The sequence below is a fragment of the Arvicanthis niloticus genome, chromosome 30, assembly GCF_011762505.2.
Source record: "Arvicanthis niloticus isolate mArvNil1 chromosome 30, mArvNil1.pat.X, whole genome shotgun sequence".
NCBI lineage: Eukaryota > Metazoa > Chordata > Mammalia > Rodentia > Muridae > Arvicanthis > Arvicanthis niloticus.
Genome location: NC_133438.1, coordinates 5,299,761 through 5,321,131, shown reverse-complemented (window position 1 = coordinate 5,321,131; position 21,371 = coordinate 5,299,761). Strand labels below are relative to the sequence as shown.

At 51.9% G+C, this 21,371-nt stretch overlaps 1 protein-coding gene across 3 annotated transcripts; it reads right to left on the bottom strand.

Moving 5' to 3' along the window:
• Positions 1-1,910: 1,910 nt before the first annotated feature.
• Shisa7 (shisa family member 7) lies at positions 1,911-21,354 on the bottom strand. Of its 3 annotated transcripts, none has more exons than XM_076927659.1 (6): positions 21,027-21,354; positions 12,622-13,456; positions 11,006-11,160; positions 8,819-8,869; positions 7,717-7,866; positions 1,911-7,243 (listed from the first exon to the last, which is right to left on the bottom strand). In XM_076927659.1, exons 2-6 carry the CDS (start codon positions 13,299-13,301, stop codon positions 6,606-6,608), a joined length of 1,674 nt encoding a protein of 557 aa, XP_076783774.1. In that variant the 5' UTR covers positions 13,302-13,456; positions 21,027-21,354; the 3' UTR covers positions 1,911-6,605. The 3 variants fall into 3 exon arrangements, with proteins under 3 accessions (XP_076783774.1, XP_076783775.1, XP_076783776.1); XM_076927660.1 differs by having other exon boundaries at positions 12,622-13,322; XM_076927661.1 differs by lacking the exon at positions 8,819-8,869 and having other exon boundaries at positions 1,914-7,243; positions 21,027-21,352.
• Between the last annotated feature and the right edge of the window lie 17 nt (positions 21,355-21,371).

Sequence of the window (21,371 nt, the reverse complement as noted above, 5' to 3'; positions counted from 1 at the left end):
TGGTTCTTAAATGGTTAAAGAACCTTCTTTTTAGCCAATCACCCACCAGAGGTAGTGGATAAGAAAGGATACAGGGTGGGGGGTGGGAGGAAGTGGCCCTGTTTAGAAAGGTTCTTTGGAGTAACTTCTGTCTGTGTTGTCTGGAAATCACCAGTTCAGTTCACAGGTCAGCAGTGGCAGCCCGATCCACTCACAAACACCTCATAGATAACCAGCAATCCAGTTCGGTAGAGTCAAGATAGCAAACACGAATGGGCAGTGGTGGCACTACCTAGCAGAGACAGCCAGGCCTCAGTTTCAGCAGGAGGGACCAGAAGGGACGCCAGGAGGAAGTCCTCAGCTGTGCCTCTCTTAGTGAGGTGAAGGTCAGCAAAGATTCAAGACCAACGAGCGTTGCACAACCAACTTTATAAGCAAGCCAGCTCAGCCTCTGTCACTGTCCACTGAGTCCTTTTTATATTCCCCCAAACATCACGTGTCCTCCATGAATGAGTCTTGCCTCATCACGTCCATCTGTCTCAGTTGACATCACTCTGTCAGTTGGTCCTAGACCTCGGAAGTGCCAAGAAACTGCAGCACACCAGACATGCTGGTGCAGTTTTTGGTGCATTTCTTTCTGTGGAGTCCCAACCAATGCAGCTCAACTATGCATTGTAAGGAGGATCAACACATGTGTGTGTGAGTCATTAGCAAAGAATCCCTTTCATGTGCTCGCTTTAGCAGAACATCCTTTTTTCCTGTGTCTGCTTCAGCCAAACATTCCTTCATAAGTCTGCCTTTCACTTGTGTCCACTTCAGGAAAACACGCTTTCATGTGTTTGCCCCAGCAAAACACCATCCAACACAACGGACTTTCCAAAGAAATCTTAAGTTTCCACTTCAGAGGGCCAAGCTCATGGTGGGCCTGGGATGCGTAAGGAAGCATGGTGAGGGAGCTGGAGAGATGGCTTGGCATTTAAGAGCACTGGCTGCTCTCCCAGAGGTCCTAAGTTCTATTCCCAACAACCATATGGTGGCTCATGACCATGTATAATGGGATCTGATGCCTCCTTCTGGCATGCTGATGTACATGCAGATAGAACACTCATATACATAAAATATATAATCTTAAAAAAAAAAAAAAAGCATGTTAACTATGGCTAAAGCCAATAAGCAGTATTCCTTCATGGCTTCTGCTTCTTTCAGTTCCTGCTTCCAGCTTCTTGCTCTGAGTTCCTGCTGTGACTATACCCTCAGTCATGGGTATGGGAGCTATAAGCTGAAACAACCCCTTTCCTCTCCACAGCAAGAGAACCCAATTAGAACGCAATCCCATGCACTGGATGAGAGGGACCCAGGCAGGGCAGTGCTCCACAGTTACATACAAACAGGCACCTCAAGCATCCTACCTTCCCACTCCCCCTTTGAATAGCATCCTTCAAAAGACTTGTTGGTGTCAGGCTTGTGGGCATAGGCCTGTCATTCCAGCTAGTCAGAAGGATGATGTAGTGGATTGAAAGCTCAAGGTCTGCTTGGGCTGAAGAGCAAGTTCAAAGCCATCCTGGGAAACTTAGTGAATACCTGGCTCAAAAAAATATTTATTTATTTATTTATCTACTTATTTTTGTTTTTTCCTGACAGGGTTTCTCTGTGTAGGCTTGGTTGTCCTGGAACTTATTCTGTAGGCCAAGCTGGTCTTGAACTCACAGAGATCACCAGTCTCTGCTTCCTGAATGTTAGGATTAAAGGTGCAGACCACCACTGCCCAGATAACAAATATTTTTAAAAGAAAGAGGGGGAAGGCTGGAAATATAGCTCATGGGTACAATACCTGTTTAACATTCCTGAGGCTCTCCATTCGATCCTTACTAGTGCACACACAGGACACACACACACACACACACACACACACACAGAGTAGATAAATATAATATTACAAATTAAAGGAGTCGGAGAGATGGAGTAGCTGTTAAGAGCACTAGTTGATCTTGATCTTGCAGAGGACCCTCACAACTGTCTGTAACTCCAGTTCTAGGGGAATCTGATGCCTTCTTCATGCACTAGGCATGCATGTGGTACACAGACATCCATGCAGGCAAAGCACTCATGTATGTATGTGTATATTTATGTGTGTGTGTGCTGTCCTTTGTAAGGGTTACCTTGGTCATGGTGTCTCTTTACAGCAATGGAAATCCTAACTAAGACATATATAAAAGTTTTAAAAAGAAAACAAAACCAAGAATTAAAAATCACGTTAAAATGTCCCTTCCCTGACTCCTCAGCTTCATGGATCACACGACAAGGGACATCTCTGAGCCTTTGGGAAACATTTTTAGAAGTTCCTCCCCTGACAAATGTTACTGTGCCTTTGGCCAGACCTGTACCCCACCACACAGAGAGAGGAGGCCCCCAACTTCCCAGTGAACAGGAGAGAAGAAAACCTTAAGGCTAAAGATCAGGAAAACAGCTGTTTATTCCAAAACAAAAACAACACCCCACCCCCAGCCAAGTGCCAGCTCCTCTTACTGTCCTCACCAGGAAGTTGAAGGTGAGTCCAGCACTGGGAGAAAGAGTGGGGAGGGGAGAAAGAATGGGGTTCAGAGGTGTGGCGGAACCTCTGGTGTGGCACTTTTGTCTCTGACACCCCCTCTGCAGCCCCCAATCAGAAGGGGCTTTCCTGCAGGGCAGTGCACACCCTGTCCATGTGTGTTTGTTTGTGTTTATTGGGGAGCAGGGGGAGGGGAGGGGAAGACTCAGAAGGCCAGGTCCCAGCTCTGGAAGCATCCTGGTGATGGTGGAGGATGAGCAGAACAGGGCCTGCTGGCCCACCCTCAAGACCTCTCCCCACTATGGCTTTATTGAAATAAGAGGTCAAGACTCCAGGGTCAGGCAGGTGGAGGGTGGAGACTGGGATAAGGACAGATCCCAGGAAGGAATTCAGGTTAGGGGAGGGAGGGATGGAGGGAAGGAGAGAACCGGCAAACAAAAGTGGAAAGCTCCCGAACCTCTCCAATGCTTGGGGGCTAAAGAAAGCTGTGTGTTCCATAAGAGTGATAAGCACGCTTGAAGGGAGGCCTTAGAATGGATGGGGAGTCCACGGAGCATCTATTAGTTGGGAGACCGAAAACCTGGTGCTGGAGTTTAGGAAGATTGGTGGTAACCTCCTGCTTTCCTCAGCATGGTAAGAGCCTGGCACCATCTACCCCATCCAGGCTCTGGGCAAGAAGGGATGGCCACAGAGGCCAATATTTGGTGGGTGAGGAAGGCATAAAAGGGAGAGGGCGGCCCAGAGGAGGGAGAAGAGCCCCCCTCCTCGCCTTAGGGGCTGGGAGGGGGGCATGTAGCCCTTTAAGAGTGGGGAACGGCCGCCCCCCTGAAACATGGCTATATGTACAGAGAACTGGGTATGGCAGGGTAAGATTGTGCACTGGGGTTAGGGCTCCCTGGTATGTTAGGGAAAGGGGCAAAGGAGCACCCTTGGACTTTTCAGATGAAGGTAGCAGGGGCCATTGCTCTCAGATACACCCACCCCAGGAATAGGCCAGCAGGTGGTTTATCAGCTGTGGCATCACCCACATCCTCTCTAAAGAGAGCTCAGCCCAAGCTAGCAAGTTCTGATCCTGGTTGGGACCAAGTACCAGGGATGGAGTGGGGTAGGGCAGTGATGCCATCTAAGGGCTAGGAAGCTCCCCCTCTGCTGCTGCTGTGGAGAGGTCACCAAGATGACCCTGTCACCGATCAGACGGCTGGGCAAGGGACAGTGGTAATCCAAGAAGAGTTTGGAAGCACTCACCAGTGAGTGGAAAGAGGCCAAGTCTGTAGGTGAAGCTGATCCAGGTATCTGTTTGGACCAGGAATGAGGCAGTGACACATTACAAAGGGCCAGAGTGGGGATGACATTATCAGAGGGAGAGAGCTGGCTCCACCCTAGTCCATTGGAAGGAATGGGAAATGGCCTGTTGTGCTGGTTCCCCTGAAGGGAGGAACTGTAAATGCCATGAGACCCCAGAGGACAATTGAAATAGAGCCTGTCACAGCATTTGGACCCTGGCGGATGGCACACAATTGCCATGGGTCCTGGAAGATGAGGACACATTGTTACAGATCCTGGATGACGATGACATGCAGTTTCACATGGATTCTGGGAGAGGATGATGGCACCATGGCTGAAGTGCACTCTGGGAAATAATGACATTATTTGCTATCATGGGTCCAGGGAGGTGATGACAACTATGGTTACGGCAGACTCTAGAGATAATGATGTCACTGGATTTCAGAGACCCTAAGTCATGGAGACACTGCGGTTAAAGTGGGTCCTGGGAAATGAAGATGCCATTGGCTATTATGGCTGCTTGGAGGTGATGGCACCATGGTCACAGTAAATCCTGGTGAGTCGTGATAGGACATGACTGATGGGTCCAAGGAGGCGACAGAATGATGGTTCTCATTGTATATGATACTTGCCGCACTATTAGATGGATCCTGGGATGTAATGATACATGATCGCAAGAATCCAGGGACACCACAGTTGGAGTGGATTTTATGAAGTGGTGACATCATAACTGTGGTGGCTACTGAGACATGAAGACATGGTTAAAGTGGATCCTGGGAGGTGACACTGCAGTTGTAAGGAATTATGAAGAACACTGGCTCTGTCAGTCCTAACAAGTCCTGGTAGAGAGTGTTACCAGGAGGCCTAATGGATTTTTGGAACATAAGGATATCATCATCATGGCACAGCCTGGGAGACAAGGACACCAAGGTTGTACTGGCTCCTGAGAGATGAGGCCAGTGTGGTTCTGATAGATCCTGGGAGCTGGTGAGGACTGTATGGTTGTGATTTCTGGGAGATGATGAAGACCCCCTGGCTATGATGGATCCTGGGGGCGGGGGGTGATGAGGTGAGCTTGTGAAGGGTTCTGAGAGGCAATGAGAACATGGTTGTGGTGGATCCTGGAACATCATGATGACATGTTGTTTGGACCCTGGGAGATGATGACACCATGGTTGGGAAGAATCTTGGGAGACAATGATGACACCATTAATGGTGATACTGCCTGGAAGATGATATGGTAGTTGAAGTGAGTCTTATGGAATCCTGGGAAATGACATGGTTAACATTGGACCCCAACTGCTGTGCTATCATGACAGGAGAATACTGGGGAGCATTGATAATGTCATTGGCAAGGTCAGCAGCACATATACCCCAACCCTCCCTCTCCAATAGAGACGGGGACTCTGTTGACAGAGGTGTCTTTAGATATGGCAGAGAGAAGTGATGCCAGCCTTTGGCTCACCTATGAGTCCTAGGGCTTTAGAAACCTCATGGATCAAAGTGGCTTTGGAGCTGAGGCTCATCCATGGGTGCCATCCCCAAGGACTCACTGCACAGGCCCAGCCTTCCTTTAGAGGGGCTAGTGGACAGCATGTTGGCTACGTCCCTGGGGTCATGGGAAGCAGCCATGGAACTTAATTATAAGAGAGTAAGAGAAGGACTCTGATGACACGATCACTATGCAATCACTACCATTGGTCATCTGGACTGGGAACCACCTCTGAGAAGGAAACACTCTATGATGAGGTCCGATGGAGGGCATCATCACCAGCATCCCTAGTGCTGACACCCCTCAGATTACATCTCAGGACAGGCTGCTTCCTCTGGCCTCTTCCCAGGTGGTCTTTGGCTACACAAGCCCAACTTTCTCAGGACATGGCACAGAAATAGAGGTGTTTCCTGGTGTCGTTTCCAAGTGGGTGGTAACTGGTGGTCACACCACAGAAGGGTCTCACCCTGGAGAGAGGTCCCAGGAACAGGTGGTCATTTCTGGTAATGACATCACATGAAGAGGCACGGGTCCTGTGATGGCGCCATTGGGCAAGGCACCTAATCTGGTGATGGCATCACAGGAGGGAGGCAAAGTCCTGTGACAGCATTGTGGAAAGGAGGCCTAATCTTTAGTGAGGATACAATTGGCAGGGTGTGGTCCCCTGCGATGTGTCCCAGGAAAATGGCTTTGTCTGTAGTGGTGGCATCATGGAATGAATGGAGGCATCTTCTCCATGGCAGAGAAACATTTTTCCTGTGATGACAATTGCAAGAGGCCTTGGTGCTCAGTCAGGATGATACCAACAAGTCTCAACAAGTGTGAGACTTTTCTCTGTAGTGACACTGCAGGAAGAAGTTTTTGTTTCTAGGGATGATGGCATGGGACAAGGCATTGTCTGTGGTGACATCACAGGAAAGGAGTCTCTGTGGTGATGTCATGCAAAATGGACGTAGCTTCTAGTGATGACCTCATAGGCAGGGCTCTTTCTCTGTGGTGACCTCATAAGAGGAGGTTTAGTCCCTGCAACATTATAAAACACAGACATGTTTGCTAGTAATGACCTCGTGTACAGGCCTCCTTCCTCTGGGATGACATCATGGGAGGGAGGCCTCGGTTCAAACAGAGACAAAGTAGGAGGAGAGATCTCATCTGCGGTAACATCCCAAAAGGAGGCATGGTCTCCGGTCCAAGGGTCCACCTGGTCTCAGACCCTTGGTGTATATGATAAGCCAGTGATGGAGATCTGGGCTGGGAGAAGGGAAACTCAGAAGCCACAGCCCCCAAGCACTCCACCCGGCCTCAGACAGTCACTTCGTTCTTGCTGGCAGTGCGCAGATGCTGGGGCAAGTGGTGCCCAGGAATGAACTGCAGCTGCTCCAGGGTGCCCTGGCGCTGGAAGGGTGGCCTGCGGGCCAGTGTGCCCCCACCCCCGCCCGCATCAGACATCCAGGCTGGCTGAGGAGAGCCATGAAGGGCATGATGATGGTGGGCATGCAGGCCTGATGGAGGCAACCCATGCAGGGGTGTGGGGGGGCCCCCAGGCCCCAGCAGCAGGTTGGAGTGTGAGGCAGCCAGGCTGGCCCGGGTGGTGGGGTCTGGGGGCAGTGCAGGACTTCGTGGGGGTGACAGCAGGTGTTCGCGACTCTGGCGAAGCGCCTCTGGTGAAGACAGCAGCAGGTGTTCTTGAGACACCAGGCGTGCTCGAGGCAACGTGAACTCATAGCGGGAAGCTCGGCCATCACCCAGCAGGTGTTCCTGGGACATAACCCGCCGGGGGTTGGGTGCTGGTGCCAGGCCCAGATCCTCAGGGCCACCCCAGCCATCCATGCGGTAGCCACCCCCAGTGCCAGGGCGCCGCAGTGCATGCAAGGGCAGCGTTCCACGTGGCATCTCCAGATGTCTGCGCTTCAGGTAGGCTTCGTCCAGATCTTTCTCAGCTGGGGGAGAAAAGACAGAAAGATCCCTTGACAACCCAGAGCCTTCCTCCCGGAGACCCCTTACCCGAACCCCAGGCAGCACCTCGGGAATCTGAAAGTTTGATCAACAAGAGTCACCAAGCTAAGCAGGGCATGATGGTTCACACCTGCAATCCCAATACTAGGGAAGCTGGAAACAGGAGGGTCACCGTGGGTTTGAGGTCAGTCTGGGCTAAGTAGTGAGTTCCGGGACAATGTGGGTTACAAAGCAAGACTCTATTTCAGAAAAGTAAAACTAAACACAAATAAACAAAACAAGAAAAACAAAACACCCAACCCAAAATATCTCAGGTAATATGGAACCGACTAGGAAAAAAGCTGGTAGGAAGACTGAAACCTTCTGCACCTCCCCATTACCGCCCGCTGTCCATGGTACTGAACTACCCACCAACCCCAGGGCCATTGGCTGAGTTCCCTTACCCAGGCTTACTCACCCAGTCTCTTGAGGGAAGAGTATCGATTCAATTCTGATTTCACAGCAGCCTCATAGGATGGGGGAAGATGAGAGAGGTTGTGGAAGGATCGAGAGCAGGACAGCGTGGAGTAGTGCAGGGAGGGACTGGGTGGTGGCATAGCACGCCAGTCTGTGGTAGGGGGAAGACCCAGTCAGTGCAGCCCTTTTCCTTCAGACCCAGCCCTAACCCTTCTCCCTTAGACCCAGGGATCCAGAAACCAACCCTCTTCTCTCAGACCCAGGTGTCCAGACTCTACCCCTCTTCCTTCAGACCCATGGACTCAGCCCAGCCCTCCTCCCTCAGACCCAGAGTTCCAGAGCCCTCTTCTCTCAGACCCAGGTGTCCAGACCCTAGCCCTCCTCCTTCAGACCCATGGACCCAGAGCCCAGCCCCTCAGACCCAGGGTTCCATTCTCTTTCATTCTCAAGCTGGAAGGTCCAGATCCCATCTCTCCCTCAAATTCAGGAATCCAGATGTTACCTCTCCACCCTGAGACCCAGGAGCCTGGGCCCCAGCCTTCTTCCATCAGACTCTCACCCTCCTCCCTTAGACCTAGGATTTCAGACCCCAGCCCTCCTCCCACAGCCACAGGGGTGTGGATCCCAGCCCTCCTTTTTCAAACTCAGGGGTCCATGCTCTAACCATCCTCCCTTGGATCTAAGATTTCAGGCTCCAGACCTCCTCCTTCAGAGGTCTAGGGTTTGGGAGGTGAGGATCTGGAGTTCCTGCCTGTGAAAGCTTCAACCTTTAGGAGCCCCTCCTTTCCCATCACATTGGACAGGATTGTGGTTGAGGATGAAATCACATTCCAGGTCGGGGACCGCTGGCATTTGTCAGCACCCACTGAATCCTGGCCTCAGCTGGGGATGCATTCCACGCATCTTCCCAAAACTTGACAGGAAGGAGATCCACCACTTCCGGTGTCCTCTCGAGGACACTGCAGCTGCCTTGGTGGGGCCAGCCCCACATGAGCACCGGCTCATGGGGGTCTGACTGGGGCTCCACCCAGCACCAGGCTGGGGCTGCCCACAGTGGGGCCCGAGGACCCCCGACTCCCAGGGCGCCTCGGCCCTCTGCGTACCCAGTGTGGCGGCGCGGTGCTTGGGGCTGTTGACGTTGTAGTGCAGGTTATCTGAGGGACCGAGAAGGGAGGTGACGTCACTGTCATCGCCATCCCAGCAGGCACTCCTGCCTGGAAGTGTGTCATTGCTGGCTCTCAGTTCAGTACAGCCCCACCCCCTCATTAGGACGCCACAGGTTGACTTATTCTATTAGCCCCTTTGGGGGAACAGAGGGTAAGTGTCCATGATCATGGTTGGGGACTGAGATGTCCCTCTTCCACATTCACCCCAATACTCAAGCCAGAAGTTTCCATACCACCTCTTGCCACTCAAGCCTGGTGGCCCCTCCTGACCCCACATCTCTGCCTTGCCTGGCACCCTCCCTCTGAATCACTAAATATGCCCCTTTTTGTCATCTTCCCAGTCCACATTGAGGTGAGAAGCCAATCACAGTGGCTGCTCTTCCCCCACCACCCCGCCCAGCATGCAGATGATGCCTTCCATGGTTCACTATCCCTTACAGGAAAACCAGAACATGGGGGTGATGTCTGAGGCTTGCCACAGGGCCTTTGCCCATTCTGCAATGCTGGTCTCAATGCCTTGAATCTCTTCCTTTCCCTATTTGAATGAAATCTCTTTCAGGATCTAGCTTGACTCGTTTCACATAGTGGGTCATGCCTGCAACCCCAGCATATGGGAGGCTGAGGCAGGTGGGTTGGAGGCCAGCCTGGTCTACAAAGCAAGTTCCAGGACAGCCAGGGCTACACAGAGAAACTGTGTCTTGGGAAGAAAGAAAGGAAGAATAAAAAAGGAAGAAATAAAGATTAAAGCCTGACACTGGCACAAGCCTGTAATCTCTAGTGCTTGAGAGACACAGGAAGGAGGGCCAGCAGTTCAAGGTCAGCTACATAGTTTGAAGCCCAGCCTGGACTAGATGAGACCTTATCTGACAACAAAAACAAAAACCAAGCCAAATCCCACAAAGACCTAGTTTGAATGTCCCTTCATCATTATCATTGACAATCACCCCCCTCTGTCTACCCCGACCCAGTTCAGACCCTCTTCTATTACTGCATGGGTCTCCTGAACCTCTCTCCTCTCACCTCTTCTTTTAATATAGCTTGCAGACTCCAGAACATGGATTTTTTGTTGTTGATGTTGTTGTTGTTGGTGGTGGTGTTTTCTTGTTTGTTTCTGAACAGGGTCTCAGTGTGTATACTGGCTGGCTTGGAATTCACAGAGATCTGCTTTCCTCTGCCTCCTGAGTGCTGGGGGTTAGAGGCACAAGCCACCAAGCCTGGCTTTCTTCCTATCTTTTGCAGGGCTGGAGATAGAGCCCAGGGTTCTATGCTGGGGTTGCACCCTAACACGAAACTACACCCCAAGTTCCTTACTGTTGAATTCTAGGCAAGTGGCCCATGAGTTCCAGGGGTGAATTCTACCCTTGAGCTGCTTCCCAACTCCTTGGTTTCCTTCCTTCCTTCCTTCCTTCCTTCCTTCCTTCCTTCCTTCCTTTCTTTCTTCCTCCTTCTCCTTCTTTTCAGTTTTTTGAGACAGGGTTTCTCTGTGTGGCCCTGGCTGTCCTGGAACTCTGTAGACCAGGCTGGTCTTGAACTCAGAAATCCGCCTGATTCTGCCTCCTGACTGCTGGGATTAAACTCATGAGCTCCTACCGCCCAGGATCTCTTTGGTTTTCTGGGACAGGCTTTAACTCAGGCTGGCCTTCAACTCGTGATCCTCCTACCTCAGCCTTTTCTCAGAATTTTGGGATTATAGCTGTGTGCATCAGCATCTATCTTCCACGTGTGTCTGTCTGTTCCCTGCTCAGAGCACCTCAGTGGTTTCCCATTGACTTTAGAATGGAGAACCTGAGCTTAGCCTGAAGTTTAAAACTCTAAGCTGTCTGTGGTCTCAGGTCTGAGAGCCTTTTCTCCAGACACCCAGAGTTCCTACAGCTGAACTTACTCCTCTCTCTGGGAAAGGCCCCCCACCCCCTGCCACAACCCCATAAGACGGGAACTTTTCCTGCCTACTGTGACCTTGGGGAGTTTCTCTTAGGATAAGCAAGATGCACATTGAAAGAAAAAATGTTCACGGCTGGTGGCGGGGGCAGGGCATCAGGGTTGGGGAGTGTCACATGGAGAGGACAGAGCCACAGGAGTGAGGGCGTGGCCAGAAACGAGTCATCGTCTGTCACTTGCACTCACCGAGGTTGGAGGGCTTCATGGTGTTGTAAAGGTTCTTGGGCGTCCTGGGGGGCATGCTGTCTGGGCCTCCCAGCCCTGGGGTCAGAGAACTGCTTCTGGCCCGGTCCGGGCGTGTTGCAGGTCCTGCTTGATGCCTGAGAATATCCACCAGAGCTCTAAAAATGGCAGATGGATGGGTGGGTAGTCAGGGACTGGGGTGGGAGGGAGCTGGGTAAGGGTCCAGGACTTTTTGTCTCTCCCTATCCTCTTCTTTAGTGTATCCACAGTGCAGAGATGGGGTCCAGGTTTGGCTGTGAACCTTCTAATGTTAACCTTTCTAGACCACGTTTCTTGCTTGATGAATTCCTTCAGGAACCCCTTCTGTGGTCTCTCCCATGGCCTTGCCCCACCATGAGCTAAGACCTTATTACTGTTCCTTGGGCAGATGGACCTTTCTGAACCTTTTCTCCTTGCAATCTTTCACAACAGACCTCCTCAATACATCGCTGATCAGGCGGCTGCTCAGCGCGTTCCCACCTGGAAATCACAGCCTCTCTCTCTCTCTCTCTCTCTCTCTCTCTCTCTCTCTCTCTCTCCTGATCTGCACTGTAGTCCTTGTCTCTTGTCTACCCTCATACACAGCCTCAAAGGTGTTTCACGGGTTTTTAGCTGTCTCTAGTGGCTCTTCATAACACACAGAAGAAATTTAGCCCCTGCCTGTTCCTCCTCAGACACCCCTGGGAACAGGATGCCTCCCCGATGTTGCAGTTGCCCTCTGCCTGGGATGATCCTCACACAGATTCCTGAATGGCTCTGTCTCTTGTTTCCTCCAGGGTCATGCTCAGACAGACTCTTTCTGATCTTCCAACTAAACCCCTCAACTAAACCTTCAACTAAATCCCTTCCAAAACCAACACTGTCTGTTAACTTTTTACACTGGTTTGTTTTCTTCACAGCACTTGTCAATATCTATAGGTATGTTGCTTGCTGGAACTACCACAAATATTTAATGAGCACGCACTCGGCTAGGACTTTACATGAATCAGCTCAGTTAATCTCCTTTACAGTCCAAATAAACGGAGGTCTATTCTTAGCCCCACTGTCTATGCGCGGGCAGCAGAGGCACAGAGGTTAAGAAAGGTGGCCAGCATCACACAGATCACAGGTAGAATCCTTGGACTTAGGAAACAGGCTTATCCAGAAAGGCGGGACTTTTGTTCCATTCTATATCCCTAGCCCCTGGCCCACAGAAAGTGCTTAAGAAATACTGGCTGAATGAACTCTCCATACCAATTCTTTTCTACAGCCAGGTCCTTTTGTCGTTTCTGTCTTCGGGCTCCAGTTACTTCCCACTACTAATTTGGACCTCAGTCATCCGTGTAGTCACGCCCCAACAGGTTCCAAGTTCCAATGCGTAGCCCACCCCCCACCCCCCAACCCCCCACCCCCCGCCAAGCCACCCATATTGCCCAGACACACTCCCAAGCCTGTTGCCGGACCTCTCACAGCGTAAGCCCTGCCTCTTTATATCAGTTGTTCCACCTCCCACCACCAAGGAACTGCCTCCATCCGATAGGTCTGTTCCCAGTGCCCAGCTCCAGGCTCTCTCCTGTCCCTCCAGCCCAGCGCACACTTACCTGGGCACGTTGATCTCCCGGTGCGCCCTGGGCGCACGTGACGCCTTGCTGAAGGCCACTTTGGCTCCGACGCCTACAGCCAGGGCGAAACTGATGACTCCGCACACCACGTAGGCTGTGCTGCCCCCTGGGCCCTCTCCCCCACGTCCCCCAGCGCCCCCGGCCCGGCCCCCTTCCAGCCACCCTGCCTGGCCCGGCCCTGGCCCCCCACCCGCACCCCCAGCGCCCCCGGCGCCTCCAGCCAGCGGCGGGGGCGTGGTGGCCCAGCGTGGCGTGTCGTAGTTGGAGCAGGAGGCCTGCGCGAGGCGCATGTGGCGGTGCTCGCAGCAGAAACGGTAGTGGCAGGTGCCACAGCAGAAGCGGTAGGAGCCGGTGCTGCAGTTGAAGGTGGCGTCGTACTGGCCCATGACATCGTAGTAGCCATGGCAGAGCTCGGCCGGAGGGGGCGCCCGTGCCGCTGCGCCCGTGCCACCCGCTGGGCTGGTCTTGGTGGCATTGGCGCTGGTGCCTGCCGCGGTTCCGCCTCCCGCCAGAGCCCCGGTCAGGCGCCGCAGGTGCGCGAGGAGCGCGGGCAGCGGGCCCGGGGCCACTGCGCTCGTGTCGTTGGATGGGCGCGCCCCCGCCGGGCCCGCGGCGGAGGCTAGCAGCGCGACAGTCCCGAGCAGCAGCAGGGCGGGCATGGTGCACACCGGGACGCCAGGCTGCGGATCCCGGAGCCAAATTGCAGCGGTGGGAAGGGAGGGCAAAGGGAGCGACGACAGAGGGGCTCAGCGGGAGAAAAGAAAAGATCGGAGGGGACGGAGGAGGGGCATACAGAAGTTTTACGAAGGGAGGACTTGACGGAGAAGGAAGGTGTAAAGGCAGAAGGCAGAGGGGGGAATTGAGGAAGTCGTGTGTGTGTGTGTGTGTGTGGGGGGGTGAGCCGCAGCCAGATACCCGAGGAGCCCAGGAAGGAGGGAAAGAGGAGGGAGGGAAGGAAGGAGGGATAGGGAAGACAGATGTGGGGTGTGGGGCAACAGGGTAGTAGGGGAGGCAGGAGAAAGAAGGAGAGGAGAGGAGAGGAGAGGAGAAGAGAGGAGAGGAGAGGAGAGGAGAGGAGAGGAGAGGAAAGACAGAGAGAGAGAGAGAGAGAGAGAGAGAGAGAGAGAGAGAGAGAGAGAGAGAGAGAGAGAGAGAGAGAGAGAATGAATTAGTTGGGAGCTCAGCACGAAGGTCTGCCCTGCCCTGCTCTCAACATACGTGCAGGAATACTGACGTGAGGAATCATCAAATATTTTTGTCCTATGTACCTGTAGAACAGCTGACCGACATGCAGGTGATGCCTGTGTGTGACAACCTAAGATGCCTCCTGATACTGCTTAAACACACACACACACACACACACACACACACACCAAAACAAAACAACAACAACAACAAAACAAGCCAGGTACCGTGACACATGCCTGTAATCCTAGCACTCTGAAGGCAGAGGCAGGAAGATTGTCTCAAGTTTGAGGCCGCACCAAAGACACACAGGGAGACAGACAAACAGGAAAGTTCTCTTGGTGGTGGGCACACAATACCGTTAAGAACTACTGGCTTACAGCTTTTTGGTTTACAATTCTCCAAAGATACCCTACCTCTTTCATACGCGCGCGCGCACGCACACACACACACACACACACACACACACACACACACACGTACACACACGATCTCATATACAAGTGTCAGTGCTGTTCAGAGTTTTGGAAGAAACTACTTGATGTGGGGGTGATGAGATGAGAAATGGGATTAGGTAGGTGGGTCAGAAGGGCACGCTTTCTAGCTGTCACCATGACAACTGTCCAGGCAGGTCAGGAACAGGCAGAAGATCTGGGGGTGGAAAGGCCTGGCAAGAACCCGGGAGAGCAGAATTCCCCAAACCCCCACCAGGCAGGATAAGCAGTTCTGAGCCAGCAAGCGGAGGCAGGCTCTGGGTGTTTCCTCTCAGAGGCTCCCCCTCTTCTCAAAGGGCATCTTGACAAGGCCCAGGGAGATAGCTCTCCAGAGGCTTGGAGCAAAGGCTGCGCCCAGTATGTAGGACAGGGACTCCTTCTGGAAACAACCCTTGGGGTGTCAGGAACATCAAAACTACAGCCTTGAATAAGCCCACAGATTCCTGTGGATCTAGGGTGGACCTTCCAGGGAGAGGAGGGAGGTGCTAGACAAAAATGTCACATGTACTTCAGACTGCTGAGGAGAAACATTGAGTAGCGACAGTCACAGGGACCTAACACAGCAGAGGAGGAGGGAGGGGGGTTGGGATGTATTCAAGTAAACATTGTTAGGTGATTTTATAATTTGTTCTGTCCACTGTGCATGTGTGTGTGTATGGACATGTGTGTGTGTGTGTGTGTGTGTGTGTGTGAGAGAGAGAGAGAGAGAGAGAGAGAGAGAGAGAGAGAGAAACATTGCCAAGCAAAGTGCTAGAAAGCTGAGGTAGGGAGATAGCTTTTGGGTGCTGGGGATCCCCAAGATTTGGCTCTCCACATCTTATCACATGGAGTCTTAATTTTTTTTTTTTTTAAATAGAGTCTCACTCTGTAATCCTGTAACTGGACTGTAACTCACTATGTAGCCCAGGCTAGCTTCAAATGGATGAATGATTGAATCTCCTGCTTCAGCTTCCCAAGCAATGGAGTTACAGGTGTATGGATGTTCTCTCTCTCTCTCTCTTCTTCTCTCCTTCTATTCCCTTCTTCCTTCCCCCTTCCTTCCATCCCCCTCACTCTTCCTCTGCCCTCTTCTTTACTTTTTGCTTGGTTTGATTGTAATAAAGTCCATTGAACCCATGCTGACCCCAAATTTACTATGTAACTAAGGCCAACATTGAACTCTGTCCTTCTGTCTTTCCCTCCTGAGAGTACTTCCACACCCAACCTTCAACTTTCCCTTTTGGCCCTAGGTTAGACCCCTTCCCAGAACTCCAGCCTAGGATATTTCAGTGCTTGCTGGGAGCCTGCACACCGGCTATTTAAAGGGTACCTTGGAAGTGCGCTTGGCTCACATGAAGACTTTGACGACTCATAAAAAAATTAAAGTCAGATATGGCAGCATAGGTTTGTTATCCTTGTCTGCTTGAGATGCTGAGGGGAGGCAGAGGGATCACAAGCTCAAGACCAACCCACGTATGTAGTGAGTTCAAAGCCAGCCCAGTCAGCTGAGCAATAAAGACCCTGACTCACAAAGAGAGTCAGGCATGTGGCTCAGTGGGAGAGCATTTGGGTTTTTTTTTTTTTTTTTTTTTTTTTTTTTTGGTTTTTTTGAGACAGTGGGAGAGCATTTGTACAGCATGCTTGAGGCTGAAGGTTTAATCCCCGGTACTACACACAAATTAATTGTTACCATAGGAACCAGCAATTCCACTCCTTTGTGTTTACCCACAAAGATGTAAATACGCATGACCACAAAAAATGCATGCACAAAGGTCTATAGCACCTCTATGCATAATAGATCAAAAGCAGAGAATGATGCAGATGTTGGTAAACAGATGAACAGGTAAACAATTGTGGTACATCCATACAGTGGGCGATTATTCAGCCTAGAGGAGTCACACTGATACTACATGTGCTACAACGTAGGTGAGTCTTAAGGCTATTGTTCTAAGAGGAAGAAGCCAGACATAAAACATTATACAGTATGTGATCTCACTTGTTGGAAAGACCCACAGTAAAGCCCATGCAGACAGATAGCCTATGTATTACTTATATCTTGTAGCTGGAAGGACGAGCACAGAAGTGAAGGGTTCATACATAGAGGGCTTCATTTCAGAGTGAGGAGAATGTTCTGGAACTAGAGCAGGCAAGACGGTTAAGTGGGTAAGGATTCTCTGGGTTTCAGATGGTAGATGGTGAAAAACTGATTCCCCAAAGTTGTGTTCTTATTTTTGTAAGTAAACCATGACGTGTGTGCAAACACACACACACACACACACACACACACACACACACACACACGCACACACACACCACAAATGTAGCAGAATTTTAGCAGAGCCATTGTATCTGGCATTAACTCAGAGCAATGGCACCGAGGCTTTGAAGTAGCCTTTTGTAAATAGTCAGTGGCTGTTATCCAAGAGTTGTTTCTTTGAAGGATTCTCAGAGCCTTTACACAACTTAGTCCTGAGACATGTCTGGCAAACCTAGAAGTCTCTTATGGCTGAGAATTGCTTAAGTAATGGTTCCTCGGACAGCACTCACATCAGTAAGAGGTTTTAGCATGCAGAAACTGACTTGCTAAAGGTGCCCTTTGTGTAATGATAAAGAGGTTCTGCAAGTGGTTCAGGGTTTGATCCTTGAGAGGCTGATCCCTCTCAGGCTAAGAAGCCAGAATTCATCCTTTCCCGTCTCTCCTTCTCTGACTGATCATCCTTAGTAACACACACACATCAACACACACAACACACACAACACACACACACATATTTAAAATAAAAGAATGTTCTGGAACTAGATAGAGATCATTATACAACATAGGGAAGACGCCAGACATTAAAACGGCTAAATGCAATTTTTATCTGTGTTTTACCAGAAAAAAAATTATTTTTGAGACATTGTCTCACTCTCTGAAGCCTTGCCTGGCCTGGAACTTATTCTGTAGTCCAGGTTGGCTTGAACTATAGAGATTTGCCCGCCTCTGCCTCCTAAGCGCTGGGATTAAAGGCAGGGGGCGCACAGAATCCAACCATGCTTTACCACAAGTCTTTTTGAAATGGAGGTAGACACAGTGGCTCCCACTTCTCATTCAATTTAGAGTCACTTTTAGCTACATAGCAAGTGCAGGCTTAATCCTGGCTACATGAGACCCTGTCTTTAAAACAAAAACAAAACAACAGCAAGCATAAATGGCAGGTGACATCAGCGGCTTCCTGGTTCAGACCAGGTCTTGGTTCTGACCTCACTTAACCCTTGCTCTGCCTGGAAGGCCTTTGAGTGGCCACCCTTTCTTTCCTTTCCCTCTAGGCCAACATTTTCAACCTTCCTAGGGCTGGAACTTTAAAAAAAATTCCTCGTGTTGCAGTGACCCATCACCCAACAGTAAAATTATTTCTATTGCTACTATTAAAAAAAAAAGATTTATGTAGCATCTATCTATCTATCTATCTATCTATCTATCTATCTATCTATCTATCTCTATGCCTGAAGGCCAGAAGAGGCATCAGATCTCATTATAAATGGTTGTGAGCTACCAAGTGGTTGTTGGGAATTGAACTCAGGACCTCTGGGAGAGCAGCCAGTGCTCTTAACCTCTGAGCCGTCTTTCTAGCCCTATTTCTTATCTGTAATGTTGTAAATGTGTCTACTCTTAGGTGACCCACAAAGGGCTTGAGACCCACAGGTTGAGAACTACTGCTCTAAACCTTTCTGGGGTCATGCCCAAGTACCCTATCCTTTCCTTTCGTCAGCAGTTGCTGCTGCCTTGTTTGCCAGATCTCAGCTTGGCGGTCCTCCGCCCCTCCCCTCAGCATCATTCACCTATAATCTCAGCAAGCCACAAAGCAGCCCCTGACCGGTTGGGGCTCCCTGCCCTGCTGGATTCCTTCTCAAGCTCCTGTGTGTTTGTCACAGGAGGCACACACTGCCTTGTGTGTGCCTTTCAATGCTTAGACTAGAGCTACAATCTCCATGGAGGCGGATGGTTTGAGCTACATCTTTGCTGACTCTCCACAGCACTCAGAAGTAGTGCATGATGCTTGTGAACGCTCAGGGAAACGTCTACATCTTGGAAAATGCTGAAGCAATGGTGAGAGGTGGGTATTCATATCCCTCCCCCCCACCTTCAGATGAGAACAAAATTCTAAGGGGTCCTATTGTCCACAGTGACCAGACTTGGGCTAGGCTGTGAACCTAGTCTAGATGACATCTCCCACGTACAGACAAGGGAGGTGAGACTCCTAGAGACCCAACTCTTCTGAGGGTAGCAGACACGGCCATATAGATCCCTTCATTCTTTGAGTACTGACACGTACAATGGGAATCTGGCTTTGAAGCCATCTGTGCTGATGGGGGGGAAGGCAGCTGTCTGCCTTGCTCAAAGGCTGTGAGTTGACAGAGGACAACCATCTGCAGATGCAGCAGCCAGTGCAGACACTGGAGAAGGGGACTGCTTCTCTGTTTCTCTCACACAAGACTGCTCAGACTCACAACAGCGCTCATACTTGACACAGACCACAGGGCACCTATGCTGCAGCCCCAAAGCAAGGACACTTGGTGTCAGCCTATACACCCTTCGAGAGCATATGTGTGAGTGCGTGTGTGTGCATTTACACTCTACACAGATATACAAACATTTGTACATATTTTAACCATCAATGTCCAAGGCTCATATGTTAAAGCACACCAGAAACATTACATCTCTATTACCAGCTCCCTTCACTGGGCCGGCGGGCAGGCAGGCATCCATGCTCGTCCTACCCCTGTCATGCAGCCCTATAGGTGCAAACACACTCTGGCCCAGCTGCGCAGACTCTGCAACTGGCTTGTGAGAACTCCTGCCCCGCCCCCATCCTCGCCCCATCCCCTACTCCGCCCCAGCCCTACACCGCCCCCTACCTCTAGTTCTCACTCACAAGGCAACGTCCTCCTCCACAACCAGAGGGAGTGGGTGGGAAAGGAGGCCCTAAACCCCAGTTCTTCCTTTCGGTGAACCTTGCTTGGTTCTCAAATCCAGCTCAGGACTTGAGTGACACAAGGTGTTACAGAGAAAAAGAGCCAGGCTCGGAAAAGGAAGCCCCCGACAAGTCCTATCCCATCCCTGCCAGCTGGGGGTGAAGAATGCTGGCTAGGATGTCAGAAGTGGGCTGGGCTGGGTGGATCGGAGTGCTTCACGAGGGTCCTGGCAGAGAACAGCAGCAGGTGGGGGGAGGCGTGGTGAGGGCACCTGAGATCCAAGAAAGGGACAGAGGAACAAGATCCGGGAAGAGTGGAATGCAGACGCATAGAGGAAGACAGAGACAGCCAGGGAAGAGATAGAAACCCATAGAAGGTGGTACCGGAAGGATGGATAGTGATGGAAAGTAGGCAGAGACAGAGACACAGAAGGAGAGAGTGGGAGACCCAGAGAGAGAAACAGAGGCCCTGGGATTGGGAGGGGAAGTAAAAGAGAGCAAGAGAAGTGAGACTTAGAGGTGGGGAAGGCACAACCAATAAAGGACCTGAGCCTCTAAAATGGCCCGACTGGGGTCTTGCAGGTGGCGGCTGCGGAGGTGGTGGTGGGAGCGCAGATCAGGGAAGGGGGTAGGAACATGTGGAAGGGGTTCCTAGGAATCTCAGGGATTAGAAAGTCGGTTTGAGGTAGGAATGCGGAAGGCAGGCAAGATTGGGGACCTGTAGAAGAAGGGAGAGGAGAGGAGCGGGTCCTGGCTGCTGTGGCGCTGGGAAAGATCTCCCAAATCCCTGCTAAGGATAGAGTGGATACCACATGCAGCGCTACTTTGAGCTGTCTGGGGTCCCTGCCTAGAGACTCTGCCCATCCTCTTCTCAGGACCCCTGCCTACGTCCAGCCGGCTGTTTCTCTTTCTAACCTGGCTCTGCCGTCGGGTCCCTGTTTCCGTTCCTCCGCATCTCTGCGTCTGTATAGGGCTCTGTCCGGATCTCTGTCTGGGCCCTCCATCCCCAACCTCCCCCGCCTGGATCTGTATCCTCCTTGTAATTTCCACACCCAGTTCCTCTGTCAGGGGCTCTCTCAATCTCTGCATGTCTGTCCCGGGATTGTGTCCCTTCTAAGTGTCTCATTCTCATCACTGCACTGTCCCCCGCCCTTTGAGCCCCTCACTCTTGAGCAGGGTGGGTGGGGGGCGCTGGAGAGGAAGCTGTGTGTTCCCGGCGCAAAATAGACTCCCGTTGCCATGGCGACGCGAGCGCGGCCTCGAGACGCAGGCTTCGGGCTGGGTGTGCAGAGGGGACACCTGGATCCGGAAGGCGGGGGCCGGGGCTCAGACTCCCGTGTCCCAAGGGGCTCCGGAGGATGACTCCTAGGTTCCCGGGGAGGGTGTACTGAGCTAGGTGACTGGTGCCAGGCCTTTTGGGAGGGGGCTGGGATGCTAGGATCCGCGGCAGCGGTGGGTGAGTTTGATTGTCAATGGGGTTGGACTGGTCCTTGCATCTCTGACGGACACAGGATGCCTTCAAAGGCCCCTGGCTGGGGAAGGAATCTGCAAATCTCGGGTGGGGGTTTGACGCGGTGGAGGCGGAGGGGCGTCTGTAGAGTTTGAACACTCTGATCTCCAAGAGGCTGCAGAATTCTGCGTCTTGGGCGAGTAAGGACCACGGAGCAGCAACTATCCATCCCATCCATTCACATACTTGTCCATTCCTCCCCATTCCTCTTTTCCCCGGTGCCTCAGTTTACCCCTCCTCACCAGGTACGGATGCGCTCACCTCACTTTCCGGATGCGGGACCTTCAGGGAATCGGGGGTGGCAGCGTGGGGGCCAGCCAGGGTAGGCAGCGCGAATGCGTGTCTGCCAGCCAGCGGGGCTGGGCGCGCGCGCGCTGATGGGGGTGGGGGCGGCAGGCTGCGTGGCGGGGACCCTGGCCGGCAGCTCTTTCTTGTGCAGATGCGCACCGGCCCCAGTGCAGATGTGGCCGCCGCCAGCCCTCGCCTGTGTCTCGCGCCGGCTTGAAGCTTGGAGAGGCGCCTCCCCCACCCCCCTTGCAGGAGACCCCGCTTTCTTCCTCCCACAGACCCCTGTAGCCCCCGTGATGCCCCCCAAACCCAATAATG